The following is a 19,283-nucleotide window of genomic DNA, read 5'->3' as shown; positions in this document are numbered from 1 at the left end:
AAATTGATATTCTCTCAAGTTCAAGGTTTGGAACAATTTAGAGACAGGTGGATGAAAAGGTTATTTACCGGGAGCCATATATGTTTGAGAACCTTGGACAGCTTTTTCTATAGGCTACTCTACACCAAATATCTTGTCTTGTCCAAAGTAGCCGATCTATAGCACACAACTTCTACAGTAGATCGTTATTTTTGGCAAGGAGGAGTCTTGGTGTAGACATAGACCTATATCAATCGCAAAGCAACCGATCTGCAATTTTTGGCTAATGTTAATATGGATGCTGGGCTTCAAGTAGTAAAAATAATATACAATTTTATATTTTTCTGTGTTTCCCTTGTTTTTCTTGGATAAGGGTGTCCCTTATTAGCATTTCAGGTTCGCAACCCTATACAAGCCTATGTGATGCATGCCCACACTGACAGAAAATGTGACTTACTGTGATTTTGTTCCCATCTCTGTGTACCGCTGTAGTATGGTAGGAGTACTGAGCTTCAATGAGTGTATCGGTGTACCTGACATTAGAACTGTTGATGTGAATGTTCTCTGACATGGCCGCAGTCTGCAAAGAGATCAAAGAAGATTTAAAAACAGGTCAACCCACCGCATGCACTGCAGAAAAACCTGCTATAACAATTATTTGTTGATTTAATTTCCCCAATCTCGTTAAAAAGAAAAAAGCCAGCTTCCACACGTTAATAGTCACAGCGTAGGCTAAGTAGCCTACTATAAGTAGGCTATGCTATGCACTCGGCTAACACATTTCAATTTCATGATAAAAATGTAAAACTTTGCAATGCATTAGGATGGTTAGCGAATATAATATAGGCCTACTACAGTGTACTGCACTGTTATATATCCTAGGCCTACATATGAGAATTACGCCGGGAGGTAATAGTAGCCATGCAGTTAAAACAAAAAGTTTACACAAGAAACAATTGCAAATCCAGAATATGTGCTTACCCTTGCTTTCTTCCAATGCAGCAAGATACACAAGTTCTCTAAATAAAGCTGATAATATCCGCAGGTCAACCTGGCATAAAGTGTACAATTGTTCGTCCCCTGGGCGTCAGCATCGGAATAGAAAGAAAATATGTTTCTGCTGACCCTCCTACTCCGTCCTGGCCCGCGGCTGAGAGAGGAGTGTCTTAACCGTTTAGAGAGGCACGCAGTCATCGAAATAAACACGTTAAAAACAAACCACGAATGAACCAACAAGAACAATGCATGTATGACAAATGAGTTTGTTTAACCAAAACGGACTGGAGTCAAAATTTATGGAACAAAATATTTTACATTGCACAAAAGTGATCGTCGCGTTCCAACAACGAGTCTATGCTAAAACGTTAAAACATCTACAAGGCTAGAAAGACTTTCTGTTTTTCTTCAAGCCTAGCCTACCAGTAGTTTGAAGAACATATTAATTGGGTTTTCATTTCAAAGTTAATAGGCCTAATGGCTCTAACCAATTAAGCCATAGTGCTTCGACTTCAAGTGATGATATATTTAAAGAGCTCACATTGCCAAATATGACAAATTGGGATTGCACATCAAAGTTGGTGAAAATAACCTACTTTGGGGACAAATTAATTAATTGGAGACAGATGATATGTTTCAACTTTCTACCAAAGGAAAACATGTCAAGAACAAAGAACTTCAAATTGTTTTAGTTCTGTAAACCTGACTTGACTTGCATTAGGCAGTTTAAGGCTCCATATTTTCTTGTATAGGCTACAACAACGGTAACATTATGAATTCGGCCAAACTCTGCATACAATTGATATTAAGATTTAAATTAAGAGGAATCCTTTTTTATTTATTTTTATTTCATCAACCAGAGTCTCTAATCTTCTGACTCATCAGTAAACAGACTTAACAGACAGCCCAAACTAAGAGTAGCCTATACATCTACATACCTCTGAACAGAGACACAAAGGCACTTGACCCCATGGTAAAGTATATGGATGGAGTCGAGCCTGTTTGTTTGTGCTGGGGGGGGGGGGGGCTTTCAGATATTTACTGCTTGGAAGATGGGGTATGGGGGTGTGAGGTGAGGGCCCGGTGGGGGGTTAGGAAGAGGCCAAATGCCCAGTGTTTTGGAAATGGTCAGACCACAACATATTAAGATTTTGTCATCGTGAAACAAATGGTTGCAAAAATTACTATTTTTCTGCCCAGAACTTGCCTATAGGTTCGCATGTAGGCTATTTGAGCAAACGTCAGTTCACGGAAATAAACTCTGGGAAGGATAATAATAATTTGATTGTAGGCTATTTGACAGTGAAGCTGTTTTGTTTGTTAAAGTAGCAACTTGTTTGAGTGAATTAAATGTAATTTTGACTAATCTGTATGAGTAATACAATTTAACTTTTTTAAGGCTCTATTAGAAATGTCAGCACTTGTGCAGGGGTAGAAGAGGAAAGTAAAGTTACATGTCCCCAGTGGTCGCTTTGCCCTTCATCTGGTTTTGAGAGATTACGTAAAGGCCTGCCTCTTTGCTAACCCGTTGATTGGACGGAGAATCGTTGCGTCATGAACGGAAGCTGTCGCCTAGGCTAGTGCTGAAAAACTTCCGCCTTCAATTGTAAAGAAAACACAGCAGCTAAAAGACGATCGACGGCGTAACCCTGCAATTTAACAAGTCACACCAAAGGTAGATGTAGCTGGATATTTGTCACGTGTTGCTAGAGTGACAGAATCGGCACAAAACCGTTTGCTGATTATGTTTTACGTGAACAGTAAATATAAACCTAGTACCTTCAACGTTAGTTAGCATGTAAGCTATGCTAACAACTGGTAGCAGCCATAGGCCTCTATTGGACCTTTACGTGATTTGGGTTATGTCGATATAAATGTTACCCAACCTAATCATGTTGACGTTATAACATTGTTGTGCCATGTTGTCATAAACAATGCATTTGGCATTTCACCGGCTACTTTGCTAGCAGGGACTGAGGCAAGAAGTAGGCAACGTATGCAAACTGTTGACTTCCACTGACTGCATTCGAGTCAGTTTTGCCTGCGCTTTCCAATGTCTCAGCAACCGTGGTCACGAAGTTCACAGCAGAATGGTTCAATCATATGACTAGATAAATAGCTTATTCAAAGCAGGGATGACGAGAAACGCCATGTCTTAGCTTACTGTAGGTGAAGTGAGTGAAATCTGAGAAAGACAGCTGACTATCCCGTTCTGGTCTCTCATCATTTCCCCAGCCATCATCACTCTGGAGTTTACAGAGTGTGTGAGTGTGTGTGGGCGAGTGCATGTGTGAGTGTGTGTGAGAGTTGCTGTCTGCCTCCCCTGCACTTTTTCACTGCCAAGCCGCTCCTCCCTGGAGGATGACAATGGAGGAGATGAAGAATGAAGCGGAGACAAGCTCCATGGTATCCATGACGCTCTACGCTGTGATGTACCCAGTATTCAATGAGGTAGAGATTTGTTTTTACGTCTGGATACTCCGTCCAGGACACTTCTAAAATTGTCTGTGATTGCGTTTATTGCGACTACTTAATTTATGTGGTTCATATTCATTAGAAGCAGTTGCAGGACCTCCGGTATTAATGTAGATTGTGACAAGACTTAAATGCTTGAGTGTGGTTTGCTTTTGTGTACGCAGTAAAGTGACAGTATGTATGGACAGGTTGCTCAGTCTTTACTCTGTGTGTGTGTGTGTGTGTGTCCTGTTTGTTTTTCAGCTGGAAAGGATCAACTTGTCAGCAGCTCAGACGCTTAGAGCAGCATTCATTAAGGTAGGACTTCTGCCTGACATCCTAGACTTTTAGTTATCCGACCACACGTGTAATGTGTTTGACATTTTCGACTGCACACATTCAGACATTTCTAACTTTGGCTTGAATCAGACCGGTTGCATCAACCTAATTTTTCCTCTTGTCTGTTGCTTGACAGACATTTGAAATCGTGAAACTATCACAGCCGATGTATTGCTTGAGCCTTGAGGTATTGTTAATTTTGGTGCCAGATGTGCAGATATGGTTTACCGATGCATTGTAGACACTGCCTTGTTTTGCAAGATGGTTGGCACTCTAAACTGCATTTCACTAGATTTTGTCTGATACAATTGCTGTTTGAAAAAGACAGGAAAATTACTAATTAGGTCCAAGTCGAATTTGGACAAAATTCCCCTTTAAAATATCTACACTGCAGAATTGTAATGCCACATCATAACCTTTTTATATCATTGCTGTTGGGCAGAAAACTCTTATCTCCATATTTTAACTGTGAAGTGCTTTTCTTAGGTTAAAATAAGTGTTACATAGCTCAATATTCTGATAGTATTCATAGTTATAGAGTGTTTGTTCAGTAACAGGAGTCTCCCATGTCTATCCAGCTCTTTATTAAAGCATGCATTTTCAGGTTGGGATTCCAATTCTATCCAATCAGGATAGAGAACTCAATCAGGATACAGACAGATTAAACGAGTGAAATTGGAAGTGATGACAAATAAATGAGCAGACAAAATTGGAACTGGAACACAAAATAATGAAGCTGATAAAAGGGTACTCTCTCCTGATTGGTTGAACGTTTGTCACCTACCTGAACATTTATTTTCTGTTTATTAACGAGCTGAGAGACCTCTGTTACTGAACAAACACTATGACAATGATTACTATCACAATATAGTGCTTTAATCTTTTAACAACAAAAAGGAGAAAATCACACCTGTGTAAAGTGGGGGTCCACGGGGGTCCCCGCAACATCCAGACCCCCAGGAACGTGCCCAGGGGGGCAGCCCGGTTCTGGCGAGCTGCCCTGCGTCCGAAACCGTTGAGAAATGACAGTTACTGTGTGGGGGTCCCCGGAACATCCAGACCCCCAGGAACGCGGCCAGGGGGCCTTCCCGCGTTGCAGCTTTCCATGCTCGGACATACAAACACAGAGACAGGCAGGCACAGGGACAGACATGCATACATTGCTACATAATGGAGCGGTTAGGCACCGCCCAAATGTTTTCGCACAAAGGTAGCAAAAATAGCCAATCTACAGGCTCCAAACGTGTTTTGTAGATGAGCTATTTTTCATGAAAAGTAAGGAAGGAAAAATGTATTAGGGCGCACACTGCCCTCTGGCTTTCCTAAATGTGTAATGCTGTAGGTGTTTAGAATTGTCGTTATTTTATTTTTGACATCCTCGCTCCAGAATAAATCAGTAACATTCTGCGAAGAAATATTTCAGGTAGAGACCTCAGATCTGCTGACTCCCATTTTAAATTAAGTTATCCAATATCCGCTGTAGCAAGACAAAAAAATATATGGAGAGGTTGTTTTCAGCTCTTATGGACCCAGAATCTGGAACAGCCTCCCAGTGGAATCTCAGCAAAGCCAAATCAGATTTATTCTTGCCTTTTACCCAGAAGCCCTTAAATCCTTAACTCTTGTTCAATTGAATGACTTTTCTTCAATGTTTTTAACTTTTTTATTGTCTCAATCTCAATTTGTGTTCACTGTATTCCAGCTTCTGTTTTACTGTTTGATTAAGGAATTTGTCCCCCATTTTAATGTTTGAAATGTGTGTCTGAGACTGAATAGTCGATTGACGGAAATGGAATCAAATACAATTTTACTAATGAGGTTTAGTGGTAAATATTTATTTGTTTCATATTTTAAAATGAAAAGTTTTATATTTTCAAGATGTTTGTGTTTGGATAATATTTTGATAATAATTTCATGGTCTTAATTTAATGGCCTAGCTTAACAGTTTGACTGCGGGATAAAAACATCGCAATCCCCATTTGACTGCCTAGTTTTTCACTAACCTTTTGAAGAACCACCCCGCCGAAACGTTCCGAAAATCTGCCTTAAAATGGTGTGATCCTTTGTCGTCGTGTTGAAAAATAATCCAAACTGCCGATCAATAACAAAGAGTGTAGGACAGAGCCACCCATTGCGCGCCGCCATTGCCATTGGATTGCATTGTGCCTCAATTTCCCAGAAGCCTTAGCAAGTCAGTGCGACTATTGTTGTCTTAAGTTCCTCTCTCGAAGAGAGTCATATGGGGTGCCGCCACCTGGTGGCGCAAAAGCACAGAAACTCTGCATGTACTCACGAACAATTCCATTGGATTGTGAAAGTGTCTCTCACGGTGACATCCCCAACCCCACCCACTCGGTATAAAACCGGGGGTTGGTCCCGTGAGCGTCATTCCTCTACCTTTCTGCCGCAGATGCCACATCACTCTGACAAAGAATTCACCACCGGCTGTTGAAACTGTTTTCCCTAGAACGGACGAGTTTCTCATACTTGTACCTGGAAATTTGTTCGTTTTTCACTCACGAACGTTGCAGAAAAGTTCTCTCCAGCAGTAAGTCCTTTACACGGACAATAAAACACAAGTGTGCAGTCACGCGGCTTGTCGTTTAGTCCTTCTCTTCTACTAGCTTTGCGCCTTAGCACTCAGCTAGCTTACTGCTTCGCTTGGTCTACAGTTAGCTGCCACGTTCAGGGTTGCTGCTCGCCCTGCTAGCTTAGCCTCCCTAGTGCTACTAGCTTTCAGCTTCCCTCATTAGCGAGTCCGCTGCTTAAAGCGTAGCCGTCAGGCAACCTTTCCCCTTCGTCTACGCTACCTGCGTAGCTATACTCTAGCTACGTTAGCCCTCGGCCTACCGGCACGGTGCTAACCAGCTACTAGCTAGACCCACGGCCCGTAGCTACACGCTACGTCCCGCTGTTAGCCTTCAGCCTACCGGCGTCGAGCTAACTAGCTACAGCCTCGCTAACTACACAGCTAACTTCCGAGCTATCTTCAGCCGTTAGGCGTTGATTTAGCGTCACTATCGCTATCTTCCAACCACCGCGGCCCGGCTACTACAGTCATACTACAGCAGGCCCTTCATAAGCAGCAGGCTGCGACGCTGTTTTCGCTTGTTCTAGATAATCCTCAGCCGCTAGGCGTTGATTTTAGCGTCCCCACAGACAACAACAAGCAACCACCGTAGCCGGGTTGCAACACTAGCTTGCCGTCCAGCCGAACGGCGCCAGCTACTAGCATTCTCCACGGGTAAGCTCCGTTACGAGCGTAAGTTACGTAAGTTACGTTTCGTAACTTCCACAACAGTCATGCTACGACAGGCTGCAACACAACATCATAAGCAGCAGGCTGCAACGCTGTTTCGCTTGTTATAGCTAATCCTCAGCCGCTAGGCGTTGATTTTAGCGTCCCCACCGACAACAACAAGCAACCACCGTAGCCGGGTTACGACGCTAGCTTGCCGTCCAGCCGAACGGCGCCGGCTACTAGCATTCTCCGCGGGTAAGAACCGTTACGAGCGGAGACAGAGGTCTAGGCTTGTCCTCGGTTAAGGTCAACCCGGCGGCGATATCCGCCTCCCACTTAGGTGTGAACAACGGACCGGTGAGTGAGAACCGCTGATCCGTCAGTTCATGAAGGGTGTCCTACACCTTAGACCGGTTGCCAGATCCCTGGTCCCAGCCTGGGATCTGACGGTGGTATTGTATGCGCTTACGAAGGAGCCATTCGAACCACTGGAGACAGTGGATTTGAAGTTTCTCTCGCTGAAGACCACGCTGCTGGTCGCACTGACGACTGCGAAGCATGCTAGTGACATCCACGCACTCTCAGTCAATGAGAGCTGCATGAGGTTTAGTGGTAACAACACTAAGGTCACGGTTAGGCCGAACTTGTCTTTCAAGCCAGAGGCCTTTCCTGCTGGTCGTGACCCGGTGGAGCTTATGGCGTTCCACCCACCGCCTTTTGCCTCAGAAGAGGACAGGCGGCTACACTGTCTCTGTTCAGTCAGGGCGATCAGACTGTACAGGGACAGGACAGCTCCCTTCAGACAGGGAGATCAACTCTTTGTCTCTTGGGCCTCCCATGCCAGGTGGCAGGGGAAGCCTCTAACAAAGGTGAGGCTTTCACAGTGGATTGTGGAAGCTATACAACTGGCTTACACCAGTAGTGGGGTGGAGCTCCCTGAAGGGTTAAAAGCTCACTCCACGAGGGGCATGGCGGCATCCTGGGCCTTGGCACGGGGCGTCCCCATCCAGGATGTGTGCGCAGCGGCAAGTTTGTCGTTTGTTCGTCGTGGCACCCAGGGACTTAGCCCAGGCGGTCCTGGGTGCAGTAGCGCAATGATTGACAGTACATAGTGCCCCCATGTTCACATAAGCATTCCCTGGAATGGCTCTATGAGAAGGTTAGCCATCGAGCCCGTTTCACGGGCACATAAGGCAGCTTGCTGTCGGCTCCTTAGTAGGGATTGATAGCAGTCGGACAGATTGGTCTGTCCCGCTATCGGCTTTGTTCTAACTGGTCAGGGACCTAGGTAGCCTTTAATTGTCCTCCTTACGGGAGTATACACGTGCCACGCCTGAGGGTGACGTGAGTGTGTCTCTTGATAGGTGGACTGTGGATCGGTCCTATCAGCCGGTGTGATCATACGGGAGTGTTATGATCCCCATATGACTCTCTTCGAGAGAGGAATTAAGACAACTTCGGGTTACTTCAGTAACCTCAGTTGTATAAGTGACTCGAAGAAGAGTCATTAAGACGCCCTTCTGCTTTGTCAGCGGCAGAAAGGTAGATTGATAGGAATGACGCTCACGGGACCAACCCCCGGTTTTATACCGAGTGGGTGGGGTTGGGGATGTCACTGTGAGCGACACTTTCACGATCCAATGGAATTGTTCATGAGTACATGCAGAGTTTCTGTGCTTTTGCGCCACCAGGTGGCGGCACCCCATATGACTCTCTTCTTCGAGTCACTTATACAACTGAGGTTACTGAAGTAACCCGAAGTTTTTCCGGTGCGAATTTAACAATGAAAACATAACTCGTGTAACTCGTTAATGGGAGGGAAGCTGTTCTACATCAATTAACTCATTAATGGGAGGGAAAGTGTTAATCGAATATAGAAACAATAATAATTAAATTAGCTAAATGCATAAAGATTTATTTAGTTAGAAAATGGGATCGTTAAATGGTGAACATGTGTGTGGACTTTGCCAGGCGGAGAGGGAGAACCCTGGTTTGACTCAAGACATCATCATTAAGATTCTGGAGAAGAAGAATGTCCAAATCAACTTCACTGAATCACTACTCCGCATGGCAGCCGATGACGTGGAAGGTGTGTGTGTGTGTGTGTGTGTGTGTGTGTGTGTGTGTGTGTGTGTGCATGTGGCCAGGCAGTTTGCACATCAGTAATTGTGCCTGCTTCTGTATCTTCTTTTATCTGCAACTCTGCAACAACATATACAGTATTTTCCCTCAAACTTGGTTGGTTGACAGTTTCTCTACACCTGCATTCTATCTGAATGATCTGGGTTCAGGAAATGCAGACTAAACACTTGGGTTGTCTGCATCTGCAATCTCACAGAGTTCATGATCGACCGGCCTGAGCAGGAGTTCCAGGACCTGAATGAGAAGGCCAGAGCTCTTAAACACATTCTCAGCAAGATCCCTGACGAGATCAATGACAGAGTACGCTTCCTACAGACCATCAAGTGAGTATGAACACTAGCAGTGGTAATGATGATAGTGATAGTGGTGACATAAAATAAAAACCGAATTCATCTCCAAAGGTTAATCTGTACTGATACGTGTGCTATGACAACTCTGTCTCATCCAACCATGGTGAAATAACACAGATCATTGGCAATTTTCCGTACATACACTACTAGAACATCCCAAAATACATACATATTACACTGAAATCCTTTACATAGACCGCGACGGAGGGGTGCTGTCTCAAGCGAACATGAGCCACGAGAGAGCTAAAAGCGAGCGAGTTGCCGTGGTGAACATTGCAAAGTTTGATTGAGCCGACTCAGCTCCATCCGAGTTGGAACCCAATAGCACAGAATCGTAAATAATGTCAACCCGATCTTACCCAAACACCTCCGTCGCTGCCAAAACAGTAGTAGTGTAATATGTACGGATTTTGGGTTTTGGGTGTTTATCATGAAAGGTAAACATAGCTGATCAATGATCATCTGTACTGGGGAACTGCAAGTAATATAGAAACATTCAAATACCAAAATGAGTCAGAACTAAGCAGACTCTTAATCGGTGACCAGAGCATTACACAACAATGTTTGCCGCTAAACTATGTATCATATCACGGTGTGACAGTTTGTCCAGGCTATGGGATCTACAGCCCACTCATTCTTGTGTTCTTTTGTCACATGATTGATGGATAGGTGCCAGGTGGATAGATAGATTTTTTCATACAAAAGACAAAAAGAACACAAGACCTGCGACATACTAGTGTCATGTCCAGGAGGTGTACTTGTACATTGAGCTGCCACATGCTACAGAAGGCTGCTTGCAGTTGGAAAAACAAAAGACAAATAAAGCAATCTTGAGGAGATGGGCTCCTGCCCTCGGCAAGGCCATGGGACTTGCCGAGGCCATCAAAAATAAAAGCTGGGTATGTGCTGAAGGGTAATACCTCCAGTACAAACTGTGTGAGAGGACGAGTGAATGTTTGTTAATAACCAGACCATTTATATATTTTATTTGAAGTCAATGGTACTGTCTCTGATTGGTGTTGTGCTTTTTCTGCAGAGACATAGCCAGTGCGATAAAGGAGCTCTTGGATACAGTCAACAATGTGTTTAAGAAATATCAGTACCAGAATCGCAGAGTGAGTAACACACAAACACATACTGTAACAGTGTTTTCCATTAATTACCTAGACTGTGGCGGTCCTACATAGTCTCATAATGAACTGATTAAAATTTTCATCATTATCATAATATATATATGTTGCATGAACATGAAAGATATTAACGTCAAAGGGAAACAATTAGAAGTTTCTATCGCTCCCCCCACTCGCCCCGCATGTACAAGGCCAAGCGCCAGTGCATATGAACACCCATTGCATGCTTTGTCTCTAAATGTTAACCCAGTATTTTGTTGCCTGCACACACAGGCCTTAGAACACCAGAAAAAGGAGTTTGTGAAATACTCCAAAAGCTTCAGTGACACCCTTAAAACGTACTTCAAAGACGGAAAGTGAGTAGATCCCTGTCGTTTTCTCTGTGGCAGAGTTTAATCTTCGTTTCACCTCTACAGTGCCTTATCATTCACACGTTGTTACTGCAGAAAATGATTTACTAAACAAACATCTTTCTGCTTCTGTTTTGATAAGCTATGCTCCATGCCGCCAGGGAAATGGTTCAGTCCGTAAAGCCAGTTATCATTCTTCTTGTCTGAATGTCTGTCAGTGGCTTTTGTTGATATTTACAGCAGCGCCCTGTTTGTTTATTCATTCTAGCCCATTCTGGGCGGGAACCCCTTTTGGTGTTCTAACCCTTCTGGACGGGAACCCCTCTTGGGGTTCAGTACAGTACAGTATTCAAAAATAAAAAAAACTTTGATGCTGCTGCAGGATGTAGAGGGCTTTTTTTTTTAAATCTGCCTCAGTCCTTTCAATCGCCTGTATCTCCTATTCCTTGTCCCAGATGGCATTTTTGGTCAAAACAAGGTTTATTTGACAGCACAGAGCCGACGATGTGAAGCCCTCCACTGCTCTGGGTTAGCTCCGTCTGATACACAGGACCTAAACACGCATCGTCCAACTTCCTAGTTTATGATCAGTTTCGGAAGTCTGGAAATGTGGCTTTTAAGAGCTCAACTGGGAAAAATGCTGGTGTGAATAATATAATTTGTCAATAAATGCTAGCGCTGTAAGTGTTATACTCTGGTATGATGCTTCCTGCTATTTATTTATTATTTTAAACAATGTATTTATTGACATTTTTTTCATATATATATATATATACACACTGACACTGTGTAAGGGGGAGCACTGGCTTATAGAGTGGGCAGGGGATTCCCCAGTTCTATCCCTGACTGCACCTGGTTTCGTGTCAAAGTGTCCTTGAGAGAGAGTGGCTCAGGGGTGTCCAAAGCGCGGTCCACAGGCCAAATGCGGGCGGCCCTGGGATGAATTGTATACGGCTCGCAGCTTCATACCTGAATTGTATTATGAACAGCCCATGCAACCCTGCACGGCATTTCCCAGAGTCAGTGTTCCTTGTATTATAATTTTTTTGTTTTTACCATGCTCGTCTGCTTACAAATTTTGGTAATGTGACATATGGCTGAAAAAAAGGCTCAGTTACACTTTTTGTTCACAGCACACACCTGACAATTGACATTGGCTGGGTTTCCCATCGAAATTTTGGGTCGCACTTAGCTTGAACAGGAGTGCAGTGCATGCGCACATGTCCCCCCACCCCGGGGAACACAGCATCATCTAGAACTTCAGTCAACTTGCCATATTTTTTTATATATTTCTTAAGATCATCTGATCATCCTGTGATAGCCCATTCGGCTAATTTAACTATGCGTTGTCTTCATTTTGCTGATGCATTTTGCTGAGTCCCGACAGCCATGGTGCAGTGTGTTAATAGCGTGTATGTCTATTATTTTGGAAAGGGGTGCCACATTATGCGCAACATATGAATCATGAAATCTTTGTTTAATTTCGCAGTATATATATAGCTATTTAAAGAGATGAAGAGAAACACACTCTCTCTCTCCCCCCTTCTCTCTCTCACTTATGTGTTGGAAGCTGCCGTTACAAGCAATTTGGGGAAAAGCCCAATACATAATGTAATGTCACAGATGATACAATCACCTTAAAACATATTTAAAATATGCTGATTATAGCTAAAGTTTAATAGATGCTGGTGAAATAAACATGCTTGTTTAATTTAGAAGATTTTATATTTAAACTTAAGATTAAAGTCCCTGCAGTGTTAAGCACAGCACAGACAGGCAAAGTGGCCTCCTGTCAGATGTCCATACATGCAAGCAGTTCCACGTTAAATATAGAGTCGAGGTGATCTCTCATGTCAGACTCGGCAATAAATGTAGCGGCCTATATGAAAACACTAGTGTCCCAAATGCAGAAAGTTTAAATAGAATATACGATTGTGGAAATAGGCCTACATATTTTAAAGGAGTTAAGTAATCATTATAATCGGCGCATCTCAGTCTCAATAGAAACTGATAGTCACTCGACCATGCTCTCTCGCAGAGAGAGAGAGAGAGAGAGAGAGAAAGCAAGCACAGTGTTTGGGCAGCACAAGTCATTATAAAAAAGAACAAGCAAGATATATTTCAACAAGATAAATTTAATTAAATATTGATGATGGTTAAATAGAATTGTTTAAATGTGATGCATATGTACCGTATGTGACTTTGTTATAGTCCGATGGTACATTATGTCAGGAGATGTAGTTGGCCCTTGGTGTTTAAATATTTTCTAATATGGCCCCCTTTGAAAAAAGTTTGAACACCCCTGGGCTAAATGGTTCTAAAGGAAATGTTTCAACAGTCTAGGTTTGTCTGAGGTACGATAAGTAATTATTTTCTTTGTTTGTCCAGGGCGATAAATGTCTTCATCAGTGCAAACCGGCTCATCCATCAAACCAACCTCATACTGCAGACCTTCAAAACTGTGGCCTAGCCCTCGGAGATCATAACTCCATATTTCCACCATCTGGGGAGCAACTTCTAGAATGGTGAATGGTTGAAGAGCGCCTGACCCATATATGTAAATTAGAGAGAGTTGATTTTAGGGTTGGGGTCGATTCCCATTCAATTCAGAGTCTAGATTCCAATTCAAGAGACTGAAAAGTGCCATTTGGGCTTTGGGGGTTTTTTGTTCGATGAGGATTTTTCCAGTCTTGAAATGGAAGTGAATTGGCCCAAAGTCTCGCTGATTGATTTTTATTTGGACCGTTTTAATTTATAACCCTGGTCTTCTTTGGAGTAGGTGAGGCGAGGTGTTTATTATAAAACAATTGCCATTTTTCTAATATATACATGTTGATCATTTTACTTTTAACTTTTCAATCGTTTCACATCTGAGACTGCCGCTTTCACCATGGACGCATCTCGGTAGACTTAAGTTGGCTTCCTCTTCACCTGCTTTAAAAAAATATTTCTGTCGTAATGCAGGGCAGGAAAAAAAAGCAATAGACACAATGCTCCCTTAGATAAGCTTTTGTCTGTTAACCATGGCATTGCAGGTGAAGGAGGGAAGAGGAGAGGAAGCAACATCAGGACATTTGAGATGCGGCACCCTGATTTCTTTTCTCTTTATCAGAAGACAGCCAAAAGACTTCCAGCACAGAGTGCGCCTTACTCTAAAGGCTCATTTATACTTTCACACGACAATTTTTTGTCAAGTGTCGCTCGATAACAACTCTTTTTATCAGTTGAGAATTTGTCTGTTGAGTGACAATCGTTGAAAAGGTTTTTGTGGCAAAGTATAAATTGGCTAAAACATTCCCTCCTCTCAGAGCGTGCAACTAGATGGAGTCAGTCCCTGCTGTTTGGGGAGAGAGAAATGAAAGTCCTGTATTTAACTGATATCTGGTTGCAAATGTTCAATAAATAGTTTCCAAATGATTATGTTTTCTCTAAATGTGTCCGAGTCCGATGTGTGGGATGGATATGGGGTGTGAGTGTCAGTACTGTATAAAAGGGAGTGAAAGAAATGGATTGTAGAGAAATGAGAATAAAGGCCTATGGGTTTTTAACAAATTGGAAATGCAATATTCCGTAACACTTGTCTCAGGGGAAAACTGGATAACTGTAGGACTAATTTGTTTTGAATAATTTGTTCAACTTGGATATTGAGTGTTTTCCAGCCATACCAACTTGATTTCTTATTAATTAGTGAAAAGGTGGCAATAAGAGATAGTGTGTATATATGCCCTGCCTTAATGTTCAAGTTTCAGGATGTGAAACTGCTGATTTTCTGTGTGCCCTTGGCTACTGCATCATTATGAGCTGACAAAAACAAAATGTAGGGACTTCCTTACAGACAGATGTTTCCTAACTGGGTCAGTATATTCCCTGTTGCTGTCAGCTGAAATTTAGTTGTACAGGACATACAAGAAACAAAAAAAAACCTTTTGTGTGGCATAACATTGCCACAGGAAAATAAAGCTAGAGGCATACCTCATGTTTCCTGCAGCTAGGAAGTGAATGATTACTTCATTTATAAATTCAATTTCCAAAGCTCCAATCCAGATATTTTATTTTGGGGGAGAAATATACTGAATTCTACCGTTTTTTGTAGTCAATTTTCTTTTTTTTTTAAGATATTTTTTTGCGGCTTACGCCTTTATTGATTTTTTTTTTAAGGGATAGAAAGTAGGCTGACAGGAAACGGGAGAGAGATGGGGGGATGACATGCGGTAAAGGCCGTGTCGGGTCCGGGAGTCGAACCCGCGGCACACCGCGACTGGATCACCAGTCCGGTGCCCAGACCGTTACGCTACGGCCTGGGCTTTTGTAGTCAATTTAAGAAAGAAATACCATAAGTAATTTCATCGTCTGCTTCACTGATGAGCAAAGCTTTGCTTAATGTTTGTGCCGCTGTATTTGGCTGGTGCACATTACTTTCTGATAAATAAATGAGTTGAACTTCACTATAGGACCAACATGTGTGATTCTTTTGAAGTAATGGAGCCAAACCAGTAGAGCAGCTGCAGAGAAGTTTCAGAATAGGTATTTGTTCTGACTTTTTGCTTTGGAGAATTATACACAGTTGAATGTCATGGTACAAGCTAGAAAAACAAGAGAACCATATTCTAAACATGGTGTTGGTCAATCAGGTAAGTGATTGTCAATCAGGTAAGTGATTGACCATTGTTTTAATTCCCACTATCGCAAGTTCTACAACATGAAATGATTATGTGCGGAGTGATACTTGTCTGATATGTCATTGATCCCCCTATTATAAAAGCTTACTTCTATGGTACTAAATGTGAGAGAACTTTCACACATGCATAATTAAATAAATCAAAAGGTTACTGACGTATGACATCAAAGGGAGAGGGACGATCCACTAAACCAGTGGTTCCCAAACTGGTGCACCCCTTTCCCTTGTGGTGCGTCAGTGCCTTATAGGGGGTGCGTGGCATGAAAAGGTGCTATGGTTTTATTTTAAATATATTAACATATGCCAATATATGACATGCATATGAAGAATATAGCCTATGCTGCATATATGTCATTCAGGTTCATATATGTGGATATATAGGAAATATATGTCTATATAGCTTATGCAATTTTTATTTCCATGTGGGGGGGGGGGGGGGGTGTCAGTGAGGTCGGGAGGTAACATGGGGTGCGAGGCCCAAAAAGTTTGAGAACCGCTGCACTAAACTAAAGCATAATATTAAATTTGTGTTGTCAACATTTTTTACACAGTATTGAGATGTGATGGCACAGCATGCAGTGGGATGCAAACGCATGAACATGAAAAGGCCCAATCCACTTTGTCCCCAAATCATAAATTCACCTCTGTTGACTTCCTCCGTTGTGTGACCTCTTTGTGAAACTTACAACTAAATAAATAACCATTTAACAATAGTCTTATTAGAGGTCATGTTGTTTGGTATGGTTCAAAGTAAATATTAATTAGATGAATAAGGGCCCATCATTCTCTCAGTTCAAAAGGAGGAACAAGGGTCAACTGAGACCAGATACGTTTCAATGAACTGTCCATGGTTTGTTCTTTCACTATAGCATCTCTCCTGTGTGGCATAATCAACCATAATGTTGTATTCTATTTTGATCAGAAATTGACTTGTGTATGTTCCTGGCCCCAAGCTTATTATCACATACTGGTACTTTTTACCTCATTCAGATGTCATTTGTATTGTCATACCAAGTACAGTACATGTTGACAGACAGGTTGTGGAAGGAATGTGACTGTATTTACAGAGGCAACTTCAAGTCTTGCTTAATCATACTTCGATCAGCACCACTGAGGGAGGGGACTCACTCAGATAACTGGTTAAATATATTCCTCTGCAACCTGCCACTGGACTTTATTTAAGTTCATCCCTTGCTGTATGTGTCAGTCTGTACAGCTGTGTCCATGGTCCATCATCTCCCATTTATCCTCAGCATCCCTATTTCCCTGAGAGCCTTGTCTACATTAGGGATCAGCTTATCGTGGAAGTCCCACAGCCGTGAGTCAACGTGCAGCTGCTCTTTGGTCAACCTGCTTTGTAGAGCAACCCGAACATGAACGATGCGACACACATCAGGAGGGACCTTAAATGTATTCCCAAAGTTCTTGAGCACAGAGTGCACGGACGTCTGCTCCACCATCCTGTGATGCGCGTGACACACACACACACACACACACACACACACACACACACACACACAGACAGTTACCACATCTGATACTGCTAGTCATTTTCTGCTAAGGGTTATATACCACTGCGTTTAAATTAATTTCTGACAGGGCTCTGTGTTCTTCTTGTCAATTCGAATTAAGTGTTAAAATGGCTACAGACTGAATGGTTAATGTCAGATTTTAATTTGAATCTATTCTCATACGTATTGGCATTACATCCTTTTTAGAATTTCATGGAATTATATGTATTTGCAGATAGGTGGATTAGTATGTCACCATCATTTATTGACTTGGAATAGTCTTATTGTAGAACTTTAGAACTAACTGTGTCACGTTTAAGGCTCACCAAATTATTAAAGATTAGGCCCTACCTTGGCTGAACTATCATCTTGTAGGGGTGGCTAATGTTTCGGTTTGGCTCTTCTCTATAGATGTGCTCCAGAATATTTACTCCTGGCACCCCTTCCCACTGGGGCATATGGAACTTCGCACTGGGCTCAAAGTGATGCTTTGGAAAGATGTGATTCTCAATGAGGAACACCCCTGCCTAGAGGATGGATGGGGTATTGGATAAGTACAGAAATACAACATTAAGAATGCATATAAATGAATACCAAAAGAATACCAAAATATAGACAAATACAGTATTCACAAGACACATGGTCACATGCACCAATCCACAGAAAATCCTACCTTTGGATGCTGCTGTTGTAGCTCGTTCATCAGAGGCATTAGGCTGCGTTGATTGTATGGTACTATAATCTCATCTATGTCATTCAACAAGATATAGCGAGAGCGGTCCATGTATCTGTATATACACTCGTTGAGTGTGGTCAGCTGTCCAAAGTAGTGCAGGTCCCCTCCATGCTCTGTATATTTCCATCCTCGCGATGGCTGGAGGTGCTTGTCTATGGGCCAGGGAACCATCTCTACTAAGCCCTCCTGGCTGTAACTGTGTAGCAAGCGGTCAAGATCTGGACCACAGCTAGTCTTGTAGACCACCACCCGGTCCACGCCAAGAAGTCTGGGGTAAAGGTGGGTTTAACATTTGGAGGTCATCGTTGAGTGTTAAGTCAACCCAAACAAACAAGACACCATTCTGTAAACATTCAGAGGACTTATGTTTTGGCATACACAGAATCATAAATGCACCATTATATATATATATATTATAATTAATTTAAAGGGGCTGACCTATACATCTCCAGGGCCTGTGTGAACTGAAGCACATTGTTGTAATCTCCGAACAGGTTTGATATGCAGACTGTGAAGTTAAACTGGGGCCTTCTCTCCTCTGTCCCGCTACTTTCCTGGTTGCCTATGGGGAGAAACATCTGCTGGTGTGCCTCCATGCTGTCTGGGTGAATCGACAGGGTGACGTGGGTTGCATCACAGCCAACAGGAATCTGACACATGACGTCCGTAGTCACAAAGGGAAAACCAAAATGATCTGTGTGTGGTTCAATGCTAGCTAGAGTGCTGTGGATGGAGAAGTAGCTCCTACAGCAGAAAAAACAATGAAGGGGCAGGATGGAATCTCTCCTGAATATTCCAATGATGCGCAAATCCCAATCTTTCACCCTGTTGTCCAGATAGGCTGAAACCAGCAGGTGCTTGGTGTTGTTGAGAGGGGTGATGTTTTGGGTTGAGGTCCGGTAGGGGCACAAGTTTTGAGCCGGCTGTGGGGCCAGGATGGCTCTGTGCATCTTTGGGGATCTCATGCCAGCCACCTCAGGGGGTCTCATGCCAGCCACCTCAGGGGATCTCATGCCAGCCACCTCAGGGGGTCTCCTCATGCCAGCCACCTCAGGGGATCTCATGCCAGCCACCTCAGGGGGTCTCCTCATGCCAGCCACCTCAGGGGATCTCATGCCAGCCACCTCAGGGGGTCTCCTCATGCCAGCCACCTCAGGGGGTCTCATGATGCCAGCCACCTCAGGGGATCTCATGCCAGCCACCTCAGGGGATCTCATGCCAGCCACCTCAGGGGATCTCATGCCAGCCACCTCAGGGGGTCTCCTCATGCCAGCCACCTCAGGGGGTCTCCTCATGCCAGCCACCTCAGGGGGTCTCCTCATGCCAGCCACCTCAGGTGGTCTCATGCCAGCCACAATGATGAAGATGATGCCATTA

General features: G+C 43.1%; 3 protein-coding genes across 4 annotated transcripts in view; 1 reads left to right on the top strand and 2 right to left on the bottom strand.

The window, feature by feature from the left end:
- LOC310878259 (inositol-3-phosphate synthase 1-A-like) overlaps positions 1–1,099 on the bottom strand; it is a 250,924-nt gene extending 249,825 nt beyond the window's left edge. The window contains 2 exon segments of the mRNA XM_083792485.1: positions 437–559; positions 961–1,099. Coding sequence (XP_083648611.1) covers positions 437–550 — 114 coding nt within the window. The 5' untranslated portion in view covers positions 551–559; positions 961–1,099.
- A 1,429-nt stretch (positions 1,100–2,528) lies between these two features.
- On the top strand, positions 2,529–14,414 carry LOC310877372 (programmed cell death protein 10). Its single transcript, XM_083791200.1, has 8 exons — positions 2,529–2,650; positions 3,211–3,426; positions 3,694–3,747; positions 8,981–9,098; positions 9,348–9,474; positions 10,538–10,616; positions 10,905–10,987; positions 13,370–14,414. Exons 2-8 carry the CDS (start codon positions 3,337–3,339, stop codon positions 13,449–13,451), a joined length of 633 nt encoding a protein of 210 aa, XP_083647326.1. The 5' UTR covers positions 2,529–2,650; positions 3,211–3,336; the 3' UTR covers positions 13,452–14,414.
- A 2,233-nt stretch (positions 14,415–16,647) lies between these two features.
- On the bottom strand, positions 16,648–18,904 carry LOC310877971 (uncharacterized protein). 2 transcript variants are annotated; one of them, XM_083791991.1, is made up of 4 exons: positions 18,345–18,904; positions 17,844–18,174; positions 17,522–17,697; positions 16,648–17,120 (listed from the first exon to the last, which is right to left on the bottom strand). In XM_083791991.1, the coding sequence occupies exons 1-4, from the start codon at positions 18,893–18,895 to the stop codon at positions 16,892–16,894; spliced, it is 1,287 nt and encodes a 428-aa protein (XP_083648117.1). In that variant the 5' UTR covers positions 18,896–18,904; the 3' UTR covers positions 16,648–16,891. The 2 variants fall into 2 exon arrangements, with proteins under 2 accessions (XP_083648117.1, XP_083648118.1); XM_083791992.1 differs by having other exon boundaries at positions 16,888–17,107.
- Between the last annotated feature and the right edge of the window lie 379 nt (positions 18,905–19,283).

Source organism: Protomyctophum parallelum (assembly GCF_964188405.1).
Source record: "Protomyctophum parallelum genome assembly, chromosome: 20".
Classification (NCBI taxonomy): domain Eukaryota; kingdom Metazoa; phylum Chordata; class Actinopteri; order Myctophiformes; family Myctophidae; genus Protomyctophum; species Protomyctophum parallelum.
The sequence above is the reverse complement of the archived record's forward strand: the minus strand, read 5'-3'. Positions and strand labels throughout refer to the sequence as shown.